At 42.3% G+C, this 15,071-nt stretch overlaps 1 protein-coding gene across 1 annotated transcript; it reads right to left on the reverse strand.

The window, feature by feature from the left end:
- Positions 1–2,037: 2,037 nt before the first annotated feature.
- Positions 2,038–8,363, reverse strand: LOC123144281 (uncharacterized). Its single transcript, XM_044563361.1, has 3 exons — positions 8,050–8,363; positions 4,236–4,597; positions 2,038–4,165 (listed from the first exon to the last, which is right to left on the reverse strand). The coding sequence occupies exons 2-3, from the start codon at positions 4,553–4,555 to the stop codon at positions 2,323–2,325; spliced, it is 2,163 nt and encodes a 720-aa protein (XP_044419296.1). The 5' UTR covers positions 4,556–4,597; positions 8,050–8,363; the 3' UTR covers positions 2,038–2,322.
- Between the last annotated feature and the right edge of the window lie 6,708 nt (positions 8,364–15,071).

A 15,071-nucleotide genomic window follows, 5' to 3' on the forward strand; every position in this document is an offset into this window, starting at 1 on the left:
GGATTTGCATGGTATTGACATATTTATCAAGTGTATAAGAAGAATCGTTCCCAAATTCTCTGGACATTTAAACACTCGTGTTCGTGGCATTCATGATCATTCAACTACAAATGCTCTCATACTCTTATAAGGCTTTTTTCATTTCAAGTTTAGCAAAGGGCGATGCATTCTATATGCTCTCGATGTGTCATTTTATAATTTCTGCCATCCTGCCAAATTGACAGAAATGAAATTCCAATTGATGAGTTGTTTCCTTCATAGCTCTCCTTGATATTGTTACACTATTTTTGGAACTTGAATCATCCAGCAAAGTTGATTTTGCTTGGCATATCTGTCTTTTATAGGTTAGTTGATATATCTTTTGACCATTAATCTCATTACATATTCTGGTTCAGGTCTCTCTCCACTCATGGACTTGACTACATCTACATGGCGAAGACAGCATAGCAATCTATGGGGATGTAGTTTGTTGCCACACTTTCTATCATAATTGCTGTTTTTTAAATTTCCAGTATCTTTTGAGAAGATTGAACTCGTCGTGCATCATCATTTGGAATGTTGTCGCTGTATTGGTAGCATGTATGATAAAGTTTGGTCGGATTTTATATTGCTATGGTACTGGAATCGGATGCACTTTCCAATTTTGTCAGTTGTAGATTAAGTTTCTAATCCAGAAGTTGTGGTCTTGTAAGTTGAAATATACTCAACCAATAAATCATTTTCAGTCCATAATGTGATTTCTACTTTTTGAAAAAAAAATGCATTTGATCAATTACTTTGGACTTGGCGTGTGTAGTTGTTGAACATGTAGGTAGCTGTAGGAAAGTTTGGTCCAATTTTATATTGTGATGGTACTGGAGTCGGATGCACTTTTCAATTTTATCAGTTGTAGATGAAGTTTCTAATCCAGAAGTTGTGATCTTGTTAGTTGACATACACTCAACCAATAAATCCTTTCAGTCCATAATGTGATTTCTACTGTCTGAAAAACTGCATTTGATCCGTCCAGTGGCCATCTACCTGAGCGTTGCCATCCATCAAGTTTCAGATATTCTCTCTAGATCACATAATCCACATTGTTGACAGCGTTGCCATCCATCAATTTTCTCATATGATCACATAATCCACATTGCCATCGCTAACCTTTAGCAGCTGTTTGTTGGCGTGCTCAGCCCTAGTTCAGCTGTTTGTTGGATTATACTCCGTAGTAGTTTCAAGCAAATGGCCGCATATAAAACATGGTTTGTTACCTAGTGGATGATGATGACAGTTAGCTTTCCACCCAACCATAGCCATCGCCGCTGCCACAACTTCCCATGAACTAGGTTGTATAGTACCATTCTAGAGTAACTCCTTGATTATGGCTGCAATTTCATCCCGTGGTGTGCAAGGCCTTTGATTCGCTGGTTGACTATCGTGAGGTGAATCCAATGATGCACATGGTCTTTTAGGAGGGAGGGTAGTGGGTTCTAAGAACACATCAGAGAAAGATGACCAAACCTGCTTGAGTCCTCTTCTACATCTTGAGTAGTTCCCACTACAACGGATAAACTTTGCGCAGTAACATTTTCCCTGTTCCACAATATTTGTATATTTTGGAGAAAATATCTCTTCCTGAAATTCACCGCCAAGAAAACTTCTGCACGTATGACTTGACGGTTTTCCGCTTGAGCTATTGTTGGAGAGTAAAAAAATCGGCCCAGTGAAAGACTGAACCGAATTCCACAACAGATGACGATTTTTGCATAGAAGGGATAATTCTTGAAGAACCAGTTTAGTTTATACTGTGGTGAAGTTAGTGCTACACAAACTGCCTCCTGCTATAGATATATTTCACATATGAATCCCAAGATATTACTCCCTCCGTCACTAGTGTAAAACGGTCTTATATTATGGGCGGAGAGAGTATATAACTTGAATTACTGGTCAAAACCCACCCCTCTTGTGAGAAGAGAATGATTTGCATCAGGTCACCAAAAGGAAACGTACCGAACAGCTTTTTGGTGGCAAAAACAACCATGTAAATCAGGCCCGGCCTGGGGGAACAATATAACAGTGTGCATCTGTTATTCAGTTCACACAACCTTCAAAATCTTTCCCCATGCCGCCTACTAGGAAATGTTTCTAAATATTCAATGATAACGCACAGCAGCAGTACAACACATTTCGGGCTATGATCCACACAGACAAGGTAATGTTCTGCACATTGTCAGATGAACGATGAAAATTTTCACATAAAGGTACCACTAGAGTTCATTAAGGAGAAGGAAAGCAACTATCAACATAATGTACATTCTGGGAACTGATAACAGCAAGTACAACTTATGTTGTGAGAGGGACTTTGCAAGTTGCTTTGTTGTGCCCATAGCCCTTGCACCTGCTGCAGCGCACCGCCCTTTTAATTGCAATACGAGGATCAGCTGGCTTTTCCTTTGGTCGGCCCACTTGGCGGCGAGCTAGTATGGGGCATGGTTGCAATCCCATGCTCTGCGTTACGTCAGTTGATGCAGGAGGTACAATGACATCAGGTATCGGGTTGATTGACATGGCGTAAGTCATGCGGTAGTAATCTCTTCTGAAATACTTGGAACAGTACTCCACTGGATTCTGATCAGTTTGCTCAAACACAGCGATGGCATGACAGCAAGGAATCCCAGACACATGCCACTTTCTGCAGGTGCACTCCCATGTATCAATGTTGACCGTATAGACCGAACCATCACATACTTCAAACACATTATTGTTACCATCATTTTCAGTTGAGCAAACAACACTGAGTGAAAGAGCTTTGTTCATCTCTTCCTGAAGTTTCTGATTCGCTGATGGTGTTAATACTTCTGACCATGTATTGGAAGATTCCCTGCGTGTATAGATCATCTCCATCAGGTTGCATCTGATTGTATCAAGCAGCTGCACTACCGGGAGCTCATATCTGTTGGGGATCCACTCCGCAATTGTCTCGGAAATATTGCATGTGTATTGGCCAAGACGTGACCCTTTGAATAACGCATCTGACCACCGCTCAGGTTTAGTCTCCAAAAGCCATTCAGCAAGCTTATCAGACTCAGCTTTGATGAGATCGAGATAATGATTGAATTCATCAACTCTGCACGAATATATGGCATCCTTAAGATGCTCGACCATTATATCTTTTACTTCTTCACTCCAGCTGTCATCCAATTTTGTTTTAAATTCTTCAATGAAAAAGTTGACATTGTATCCATGATAACTATCTGGAAATATTAGAGAAACATCATCCCACAGACCACTTCTGCCATTTGATATGAATGTTATGTCTCCAGGCATAGGCAACGATGCCTGTAGCTGTTCAAGAAACCAATGCCAATTTTCTTGACTCTCGTCATCCACTACAGATAATGCAACGGGGAACACATCACCTTCACCATCAACAGAAGTAGCACCTAATAGTTTCCAATGCTTATTTGGTTTCACAGTTATCACGTCAAGAAAGAGAAGAGGCCTGCAACCATTCTCAAAACCATGAAGGGAGGCATGGAATGCAACAAAGAAGCGGAACTTTGAACCTTCCAATGCCTCTACTGTTGCCATACTCCCAGGGTTTGTTGCGAAAATTCTATCACGAAACCAAGGTAACTGATTACATGCCTCTTCATGTGGACTGTAAAGTTCTTTTCGAGCTATTAATTTGCCTCGCCAAGCTTGAGAATAGTTCAGGCTTAGTCCATATTCACGCTGGAGATCATTTGCAATATCTCTTGGCCTGTAGTTTGGACTGTCACGTAATTTTTCCTTGATAACACTAGCAACCCATTTTTGAGAAGCTAGACGATTACTTTTGACAGTCTCTGATTCACATGTATGGCTCCCAACCACTTTCTTGATCATGAACTCCTGATTTGCAGAAGATTTGGAAGCATGTATGCGCCAGGGACATCCTTCATCGGTACATTCCACAGTAACACGAGAAGAGTCATTCTTGACAAATCTGTAATGAAACCTATGTGCAATGGCATACTTGTGCAACGCATCACGAAATTCCTTTGGACCCTCAAATACTTGGCCAACTCCAGTGATTGTGTTCTCCCAACTTGCACATATCTTTTGCCGCTTAGATCCATCTGGAGTAGTCCCTACTATAGCAGAATCTGCAGGAGCACTGGAGTCTGCTACAGAGCTCTTTACCCTGTAAATATATCTCATGTCACTTTTAGAATAAGCTTAAGAGGGATATTTAGTATCAGTCAGAAGGTTACCTGTTGTCAACCTTCTTAATGACGTAGATGTCTGTTGTCTCCGAGTCCGCATGGAATTCAACCATGCGCTTAAGGTCTTTGTCATTGGAAATTGAAATCAAAGTCTTATTATTTTTCGGAAGGAAGTATTTGAATGCATAGGAATCAAGCTTGAGGTTATTGAGTGTTGAAGATATCTCATGTTTAAACGCTTTAAAAGTCCAACCACTTTTCACAAGCATCGCATGTGCCTCTCCGCCAGAATAGGTCATATGCCCATCATCATCAGTTGTGAATACTCCACCTAGTTGAAGAACAGCGACAATTTGTCTGCTCCCCATGGCTTAAGATGATATAGCCAATCCAAAGATCCCTGAGATGATCTGCAAAATTCATAAGATTTACACTTAATAAGGATCTGTTTGTGGTTGCTGAATCATGCTTAACTCATTTTAAAATCTGATGTGGGAAAATAGCCACAAGAACAGAAAAAGGTATGATAGCCAAATGAAAAATTATGCAAGAGCTAGTTAGGAATGTCGGATCATCATAATCCACCTCGATGCCAAAGGCAGCCTACACTGGGAGCCAATTATGGCAGTTTCAATTTTCCTTTTTGCTCAGTTGGTATGTATTTAACCCGTTAAAAGAAAAGGCTTCAAGTTCAAGAAATAGTCGTGCTGAATATTGCTCAGTGATAAACTTGCTCATCAAACTCCAATTGTAGATTGTTAAGAAAAATAAAAGGGGCAGCCCGGTGCACGTAGCTCCCGCTTGCGCAGGGTCCAAGGAAGTATCCGACCACTTTGGGTCTTTTGTACGCAGCCTTTCCCTGCATCTCTGCAAGAGGCTGTTTCCAGGACTCGAACCCGTGACCTCATGATCACAAGGCAACAGCTTTACCGCTGCACCAAGCAAATTGTTAAGAAAAATAAGAGACAGAAATAGCAGGTTATCAAAAGAGCCAACTAAAAATAATAGAAAAATAGTCTGCATGGCATAGAAAATCGAGCATTGATTTGAGTGAGTTTGACAAACTTCCATATTGTTTGAACACTCAAGACAAATAAGAAAATAATCAATCTTTAGGGCTATTAGCTTTAGGGCAGTCCCAGGAATCTAAAGTTTTTTTCGAGAAAACGCAAAGAGACATTTGCGTTTCTTTCCATTGAAAAGGCAGAGCTTGAGTTACAACCACAAACAGATGATCAAACAACAGTGAACTAATGTACATCCCAGGTTGAGGAATCTAAAGCTGTATCTCATACTTTCAATAGGTGCTTAGATACAACTACTAGAGTGGTTTGCATCTTGAATGTTACATCTATTTAACTTGGTTTGTGATTAATATTATCATCTCAACTTTGTGGTCTGTTTGGTGTGAACCAGCCACACGTCGAGCCTAATTACTAAAAAATGAGTTGCCCAATTACGCAAGTAACCATAACAAGAAAAATTAACTGAAAATTGCACGCTCTCACGATGCTTATTCATCTACAGCTCTAGAACAAATTGACAACTGAAACGCCCGATATGGTTTTCCAAAAATATCATTCAAACATGATTCTCTTAAAAATATGGAATCACTCAGATAGATCTTGTTAGATTTCACGGAACCATCTGCCCACATTTCAGAGAAAGCATTAAGCATTTGTAACACACCTTTCCAAACCATACAACTGTGCGCACTAAAATATCTAAATTCTAAAAGGAGCTTCTGCAAATTCATGATTGCTGATACCAAACAGAGAATCTGCAAAATCAATTGAACAAATGAACCGATGGTCCACAAATGACTCCACTCTGCTTCTATTCCAAGAAGAGCAATGGATGTAACTAGTCGTATGCACACTCATGGTGAGAGATGAGGTCCAAATTGATTTCAGTGAGATCGGCAAGGAGCGCGTCGATGACCAGCTTGTCGCCCAAAATGGGGCTACCTGCGCAGCCCTAAACGCCACTGCAGGCAGCGGCAAAGCTACAGTCAAGGGCTGGACAGGCCAAACTAGAGCAGAGCCCAAGTTTTTTTCCTCTTAGGCCCAGTTTTCCTCTTAGGCCCACTATTTTGCAGCAAAACTGGGCGGGCCACAGCCCAGTTTTGCTTCAAAGAAGCTCCGCCACTGCCTGTAGCGCCACTGATTGACAAGGAGCTCCAGGTGTCGGCCAGTGAAGGAGCCCGGCTCCAACAACCGCCGAGCTTAGATATCTGAAGGAGTGCGTAAAGGAGGGTTGCGGCCAGAGAATGTCCTGGATGGCAGTGCCTACGGCTTGTTCCCGGGATCGAGCGTCGTCTGCAAGGAGCTACTCGAGCAGGCAAGCGGCAAAACTGGTGGCCGCACGGTGGCAGCTTGGGTGACGAGATGCAAGACGATGGTCGCTCGGGACGACGATGTGACTGCAGCGGCTTGGGGCGGAGGGGAGGCGACGCCGCATCTTGGGCCAAAGGGAAAACATCGGCTACTAGTGGTGGCCACAAGCAAGGCGACCCCGAGGAGCAAATGGTGGCGGAGTCATGGAGCAGAAAGGCTTGCGGGTGAGAGAATAGGGCACACCGGATCAAGATGGCTATTATTATGCCTCGGGTTCGCCGAAAAGAGTTGCACCGTGTTGAGGATACAATCTCCCTTTCTCTCTCCTTTAATTGCCCCTCCACGTCAGATAAAATCCTACATGGTAACTATGATTTGGACACAGTCCAGGCTGGAGCACTGGGGCTGCCTGTAAGACAGTTTATCCTAATTAATTGTATTACAGTTCGGTTGGTTAATAATTAAGAGCAAATTCAATTATCGAGTGCTTCACAAGTACGATATAGCACTTTACCAATACAGGACCCTCCCACAAATTTAACTTTTTCAGATATGCAGTCCCTAGTTAGTTTCGATCAACTTGGACTTGGCTGCAAATAGTAAACTAATGATGCTTGAAGGGCTTAGGTATAATCTCTAATCTATTAAATGTTTCCCATGCATGGTACCAGCATTCTCCTGCCTCACAATATGCGAGCCTATGACTGGTAAGGAAACATATTTTATTCTCTTCAGCCCTGAGCTTTTTACAAATTACTTTTGGTTGACACAGACATACCAAGTATCCGATGGTTCAGTACTTTGCACAACTGCAATCATCTGGGTGGGGTGGAATGGATTAATAATTCACCATTAGTAAAACCACATTGCCGTATCATGTAGTACAATTTAAAATTCACATGAACCAGGACAGAAATTTAGGGGCCTTATTAAACATACATGAAGCAATGAACCTTTTGTTTATAAAAGAAGGGTCTCCCCCTTCCGATTTCCATTAAAGAAACCCAAGGTTCACAAGCTACCGAGACGGACTAGAGACTCTAGGAAGCAACACGCCCAGCACATCTCAACCCGAAGGAGAAATGTCACCAGCATGAACTCCAAGCTAAAAACAAGGAAAGAAAAAAAAAACCACCATCCACAAGCGGCTGCAACGCTGAGAAGCAGGGTGCCAAATACCACTGAGCCAGTCTACTTATTACAGACTCCGGGAGCACAAAGCAATGAACTTTTTATGAAAGGAATTCCTACCACGTGAATATCTGATAAAAAAAGACATATGTTAAAACACTGGAGTATCTTGAAGCTCATGAGCCACCACAACACTATTGGCTGCGACCCTGCGACCTTATGATCCCAGGGGCCGTTTTAAAACACAAAATCCCTGGAATTATACAATCGTTACTTTGGCTACCTCGCCCTTGGTCGGTGGAGAGATCCACATTGCTGTAAAGATCACCCGAGGATAATAAAGAGAATAAAAGACTCGGAATGGAAGAATCAGTCAGTCGATCCTGTTATCAAACCTTTAGCTTGAACTTGAGCTTCACTGATGCTGCCGCTCCGCCTGACACTGCCCCACTGCTCGCTTGAACTTGACGCCGACACGCACCTCGCAACTGCAGCTTGCCCCAACGGCCCACCCGGCGCCGAAGCCTGCTGCCCCGCACGCCGGCCGCCGGCGCCGCGCTAGGGTTACCGAACCGGCACGTGAGAAGCGAGGCCGCGTCGAGAGGGGAAGACGGCGGGTGGGGTGGGGTGGGGCTACGGGAGACGCCGACGATCTGGCCGTGCGGCTAGGGTTTGGGCACCGATTTGGGCTCGTGCTCACGCGCACCCTAGACTGGGAAAAATAGCAGGTCCTTTCTGCAAAGATGGAATTACAATCTTGTCCTTCTCCTGTGGGCTGAAATTGGGCTAGATAATTACAGTTGAGTCCTTGTAGGCTATCATGGGCTAAAAAGGAGCATAAGAGCACCAGCAGTGGTTTGGAGGCAGCTCAACCTCTAAGCTGGGGCCCATGTACTCGCCTCTAAATAATTTTGTGCCCCTTAAAAAACTAAATAATTCTATTTTGTACTCGTCTCTTCTGATCAAAACTGTGCATGAACTTGATCATCCTAATAACAAGTAGGCCCGTGAGAATATTTTAATCAAAGGAAAAGCTTAGAGGCTGCCTCTTCGCTTGGAGAAGATGCCAGGCATTTTTGCCTAGAGGCAGACAATTGTAATGTATGGGGCCGGACTCTAAAGGCATGGAGGCGGCCATAAAGGCAGTAAAATCAAACACTATGGATGCCCTAACATCTCTCCTCTTTCTGTAACATTCGTTTGAAGCTTTTTATATAGTACTTCATTCTTGTTGTTTTCTCAGCATACTAATATCTTGTGCAATTTTTAACAAAGCCAAAAAAGTTGTTTCCTTACTTTTGGCATGTTTCAATACTCATGAAGAGATAAAGATCCACAAATACGTATACGAGTTGATTCACATGATGAAATATGTGGATCTTAAAAAATAGTGGTGGTATCGACGTCCAATAGTGTTCGAGCTAAACCAATTCAAGCTCTGGTTCGCTCAACACAATTCATTTGTGCCTTGTGTCTCATTACGCTACAGCTACATAGAAGACAAAAGGGATTCAGAGGTAGCTAGGAGAAGCCGCCCAACTACTATGTAAAATTGGATGTGGATCTAGCTTTCGATAACAACGATGAGTGGGGTGCTAATGCAACACTTATAATGATCCTAGAAAATTCATAGCATATATACACTATGTTAATTCGACCGTCATGCAAGAAGCAAGGGCCCTGTTGGGCGGCTATGTGCTTTTTTCAAGACTAGCGATGCACTAGACTAATAATCAACTGTAGGTGTGTGGAGGTAGTAGAGGGACCATGCATAATGGTAGGAACTTCATTGGTGTCGCAGTTGCAAGCTATGAAGAATGTACCTTTATATGTCAGGGGTTTGCTTATATCAAGTTTGAACAATACCCCTTGGGAAGCTAGTCAAGTTGCACATTCTTATCTAGCAATTTTGTTGGATCACCCGCCAACATGTCGCTGCATGATCCACACGATCTAATATTAGTGTGACTAGCAAACCATGTAACATTATAACCACTGAATAAAGTTGCAATGATGGATTTCCCTTGAAAAACACTTGAGCCATCTTTAACAAAGACAAACAAGTCGCTTTCTTTCATTAATCATGTAGATATGATATTTCTATCTTTCAAATTTAATTTCCACTCATGTATATTCTTCACAAGTTTAACTTTGTCTTGCGTAGTAAGAAATTGTAACTTTTTTCAAACAAATAGAGTTTTCACTCTTTTAGAACAATGTGGATGCATTTTTTGCCTTGTTATCTTTGTTTGTATTGTTATTAGGAGGAAAACTAATTGAATTTGTTCAATACAAAAAATATGAAACAATCTTTTTGAACTAACTGTTTTTTTACGATCATCACAATATGTTATACTTGTAGTAATAAAAAATGTACGTGGATTTCAGTTACAATCATGTTTAAAACATGGTATAAAAAGAATTATTGCATGAACGTTATAAATATCTAAAATCATACAAAGACAAGTATATAACTAGCATTCTTGTGTCACGTTTATGCATTGGATCTCTACGTTCTCCTAGCATATCATTGTTTCGATATTTGATATTTACTAGACAGAATAGTGTGCTCTGTTGCGCCCGGCTATAGCAATCATCACAATCACAAACTAAGCCTAAGAATACAATCAAGATTCGGGAACAATTACAGAAATGCATCTGCAAAACAAATCCTTAAATAACCATCAATACATAATACACTGGGAAGAAATTCCCCACCGGGATTATCAAAGCAATGGGATGGACGCATCGCTGCTTCAAGTAGCGTTATTAACAATATTTTTTTTGAACCTTGGACAGTAGGAGAACCTCCTACTGTTTATGAATTAATATAATGGAAGGGTGTTGTACATAGTTGATTTAGAATCCATCCCCCTTTGGGGAGGTAAGACTGAGGGTCTATCTAAGAGAGGAAAGTATAAGGGGAATGATATGCTTATGTTCTTCCTTCACCCTATAGGTAAGGAGAGAGAAATCAGTTTTAAGCCCGTCTAGCCAAGAGGCTCTTGAAGGAGCAATCCCCCCAAAATGCTTATTGATGCGTTCCTTCCATATGCTTCAAGATGCCAGCAGAAATAGTTCCATGAATAGCGGCCAACTCCAATTTTCTTTGGACCTAGTTATGTTTTGTAGTCTTGAGCGACCATGAGGCCAAGAACGACCAAGGCTGGACCAGCAACTAGCACTGAATTGGCATTCAAAGAACAGGTGCTCCAGTGTTTCTTCAATATGTAGTCCACAGAGTATGCAATCATGGTCCTCTCCTATGTTGTAGTGTCATCGTTTAAGCATGTTTCTTGTGTTGCGTTGGTCAGATAGGAGTAGCCATCCAAAGACTTTGATCTTCATGGTCGATTTGATTTCCAGATCCACCCAAATGCTTGGTGTGCATGTATGCCTCCAAAGCAGAATGTGTAGTGTTGAGCAGTGAAAACATTAGACCCCCAAACGTATGTCCAAAAATTGGGTTCATTGGAGATGTCAACATCCACGGTTTCGAGCTGCAACTTGTCTGCTGCCTCTTTGCCGTTCGTTTTCTTGTGGCTGATGGCAAAGCCTTTCTTTGCTGTCCGCTAGCTAACGGCAAAGAGTCGGCAGACAGCAAATCTGCTGATTCCAGCAGTGTTATGCGGAAAGAGGTAGGTGAAACGCCTCCCGCAATGACATGATTGCCAAGAGATCTCTTACCGAGAGGTCCTCATTGTTTACGTAGGAGAATGCACGTGGGTAGGTTTCAGCCAGAATGGTGTCTCTCCACAGATCTTTCCAAAACAACACATTTTTACCATTTGCCACTTGTACCGTCGAGATCCCTCTGTATGTTGGCATTATTGCGACGTCCCTCCACCAAAATGATCTACATGGGTCGGAGGCATGTGGGATTTCTTCCGTGTAGTATGTTTCCCAGATAAGTTGCACCCAAGGCATGTTCCAACCATTATAGAATTTGTGTAAATATTTCATCAGTAGGGCATCCCCCTGTATTCGGAGATTGATCACACCAAGACCACCATTGTCCTTGGGTCAACACACCATGTCCCATGAGGCTAGTGAATTATTCTTATCTCCATGATCAGTTTTCTTGGTCCACAAGCTTTTCCTTCATATCTTATCCAGTAACTCAATGATTTTGGTTGATAATTGTAGAGTGCAAAGGGAAAATGATATGGGAGGTGATCACCGAGTTGAGGAAGGATAGTTTGCCACCATAGGAAATCATGTTAAGTGTGGCCGAAAGTATTCTCTCCACCGAACAGACCAGCGGCATGAGTTCTTGAACTGTAGGTCTGGTAGTGCCAAGTGAGAGGCCAAGGTAAGTAAACGACATCTTCCCGACAACACAGCTGAAAATGTTGGCTAGCTCCTCACTCTTTTCGGTAGCACAATTTATGGGCATGAGCGTCGATTTATGAAAGTTTATTTTTAACCCAATGGAGGTAGCATAATCAGTCAGAATGTCTTTGATGACTATTGCATGTTGGGTGCATGCTAGTAATATCAAGATTGTGTCGTTGGCATATTGAATAACCGGGTATTCCTTTTGGTTGGGGGAGGGGAATGGCAGTTGGATTAGATTGCGTGCAAAGGCATCATTAATGGCTGCTTGGAGGAGGTCAGCCGCCATCACGAGAAAGAGGGGAGAAAGGGGGTCACTCTGCCTTACTCCACATTTGCAATGAAATTGGCGACCAGGAGTTCCATTGAGTAGGACCGAGAATTTACCTGAAGAGAATACGCAGCGAATCCAGTTTAGCCATTTGTCATTGAAACCCATGTTTCATTATTTCAATCATGGCTTCATGTTCAATGGTGTCGAACGCTTTTGCAAAATCTAGTTTCAGAAGCATAATTTCCCTCTCGGAAGATTGGCATTGATAAATATACTCATATGCCCATGCAAGACAATCCTGGATGGATCTTCCTTTAAGAAAGCCATATTGGTTACGGTGGATGATCTTCAGTATGATTTTTTGCAGTCGGTTGGCCAATATCTTAGTGATGACTTTAAGACATCACTTTAGAAGTGTGATTGGCCTGTAATAATTAACCGTTTTAAGTGAGATGATTTTTGGGATCAGAGTGATAAAACCATCATTGATGCCTTCCAGATTGAGATCGCCATTATGAAATTGATTGCACAAGTTGTAGAAGTCCTCTTTAATGATTGGCCATCATCATTTTAAGAAAACTCCAGTGAAACCATCCGGGCCAGGTGCTTGATCCACCGACATCTCTCTGTTACTTTGTCAATCTCCTCATGGGAGAACGGAACAGTAAGCTCATCAAGGCCCTTGCATTTTTTAATGATTCTGGAGAGATCAAATTTCATATTGTGTTTTGTTGAGGACCCCATCTATCTTTGAACATTTGGAATATAATGGATTCTTTCCCTGCGTGATCTTCAACAGTTATGCCATTTCCAGTAGTTAGAGAGGCAATATTGTTTCTCCTATAGCTTTTTGAGGCCATTGCTTGAAAATTTTGGGACGACTCATCGCCAAATTGGACCCATCGGATGGTACACCTCTTTTTCCAGTAGAGTTGTTGATATCTTAGTAATCTCAAAATGTGAGCCTTGAGTATTTTTCGAAAATTGGTTTCTGGTATGGATAGGGCACGCTTGTTTTCCAGCTCATCAACCTCATGGAGGGCTTTGTTAGAGTTCTCAATCGCCACCGATAGTCTGGAAATACCTTTGCTCCAGTGTTTAAGATCACGACGCAAAATTTTTAATTTTTGGCAGAGAGTTGTGGCAGGGTTTGTGGATTTGACATGTTTGGCCCAGGAAGTCGTGACTACCTCCATGAATCCAGGGTGCTGCACCCAAAAGGACTCAAAGCGAATTAGCTTGGACTTTGGAATAGCTGTTTCAATGCTGACAACGCAAGGTATATGGTTGGAGACAGGTTTACCTAAAGGTTTCACCATAGTTTTGGGATATGAAGTGGTCCAATTTGTGCTTGTGAAGAACCAATTGAGTTGTTCAAGAAGGGGGTCTTGTTGCATATCACTCCAAGTGAAGGTACGACCTTTGATAGGCGGTTCAATCGGGCTTTGGGAGCGTATGAAATCATTAAAAGTGATCATATCTGTCATGCTTCCTCCTGGTTTATTACGATTCTTCGGTGCTCTTATGAAATTGAAGTCGCCCACGAGAAGCCAGTCTTCATTGGAAGGAATATCTAGAGCACATAACCATTGAATAAAGTGATCTCTCTGTTCCCCTTGACATGGCCCATAAACGTTGACAAGTGTCCAACATTACGTCGATTGGGTGGAACGGAAACATGTGACAAGAGCGAAATCTTTAGAAAAGAGAACATCAGCCGAGAAAATAGAACTATTCCATATTATGGCAATGCCAATAAAGGCACCACGAGAAGGCACAAAGGCAAATTGATCAAATTGACGAGGGCAGTAGGATTTAATAAAGGGAAAATTAAAAGAGGTATTTTTAGTTTCCTGCAGACAAACGACCGCACAACCACTAGAGACGATAGCATTCGAGAGCACTAGTTGTTTATCCCCCGAATTTAAACTACGCACATTCCAACATAGGACATTCCAGTTCACCAAAAGAGGCATTGAAAAGTAAATAGAGGGAAATTAAGTTGAGGCTGATGGTTCTTCCTCCTGTGGCGCCAGCAGAGCTTCTCCAGAGAGTTCTTCTGCTGGAATAGCTGTAGGATCGAAAGTATGTCTAGAGGGGGGGTGATTAGACTACTTGACCAAATAAAAATCTAGCCTTTTCCCAATTTTAAGTCTTGGCAAATTTTAGCAACTTAGCACTAGTCAAGCAATCAACCTACACATGCAAGTCTAAGAGTATAGCAGCAGAATGTAAAACATTGCACATGAAGGTAAAGGGAGGAGTTTGAAGGGAGCAAACGCAATGTAGACACGGAGATTTTTGGCGTGGTTCCGATAGGTGGTGCTATCGTACATCCACGTTGATGGAGACTTCAACCCACGAAGGGTAACGGTTGCGCGAGTCCACGGAGGGCTCCACCCACGAAGGGTCCACGAAGAAGCAACCTTGTCTATCCCGCCATGGCCATCGCCCATGAAGGGCTTGCCTCACTAGGGTAGATCTTCATGAAGTAGGCGATCTCCTTGCCCGTACAAACTCCTTGGTTCAACTCCACAATCTTGACGGAGGCTCCCAAGTGACACCTAACCAATCTAGGAGACACCACTCTCCAAAAGGTAATAGATGGTGTGTTGATGATGAACTCCTTGCTCTTGTGCTTCAAATGATAGTCTCCCCAACACTCAACTCTCTCTCACAGATTTGGATTTGGTGGAAAGATGATTTGAGTGGAAAGCAACTTGGAGAAGGCTAGAGATCAAGACTTATGTGGTTGGAATGGAATATCTTGACCTCAACACATGAGTAGGTGGTTCTCTCTCAGAAAAT

This window comes from Triticum aestivum, chromosome 6D (genome assembly GCF_018294505.1).
Source record: "Triticum aestivum cultivar Chinese Spring chromosome 6D, IWGSC CS RefSeq v2.1, whole genome shotgun sequence".
Taxonomy (NCBI): domain Eukaryota; kingdom Viridiplantae; phylum Streptophyta; class Magnoliopsida; order Poales; family Poaceae; genus Triticum; species Triticum aestivum.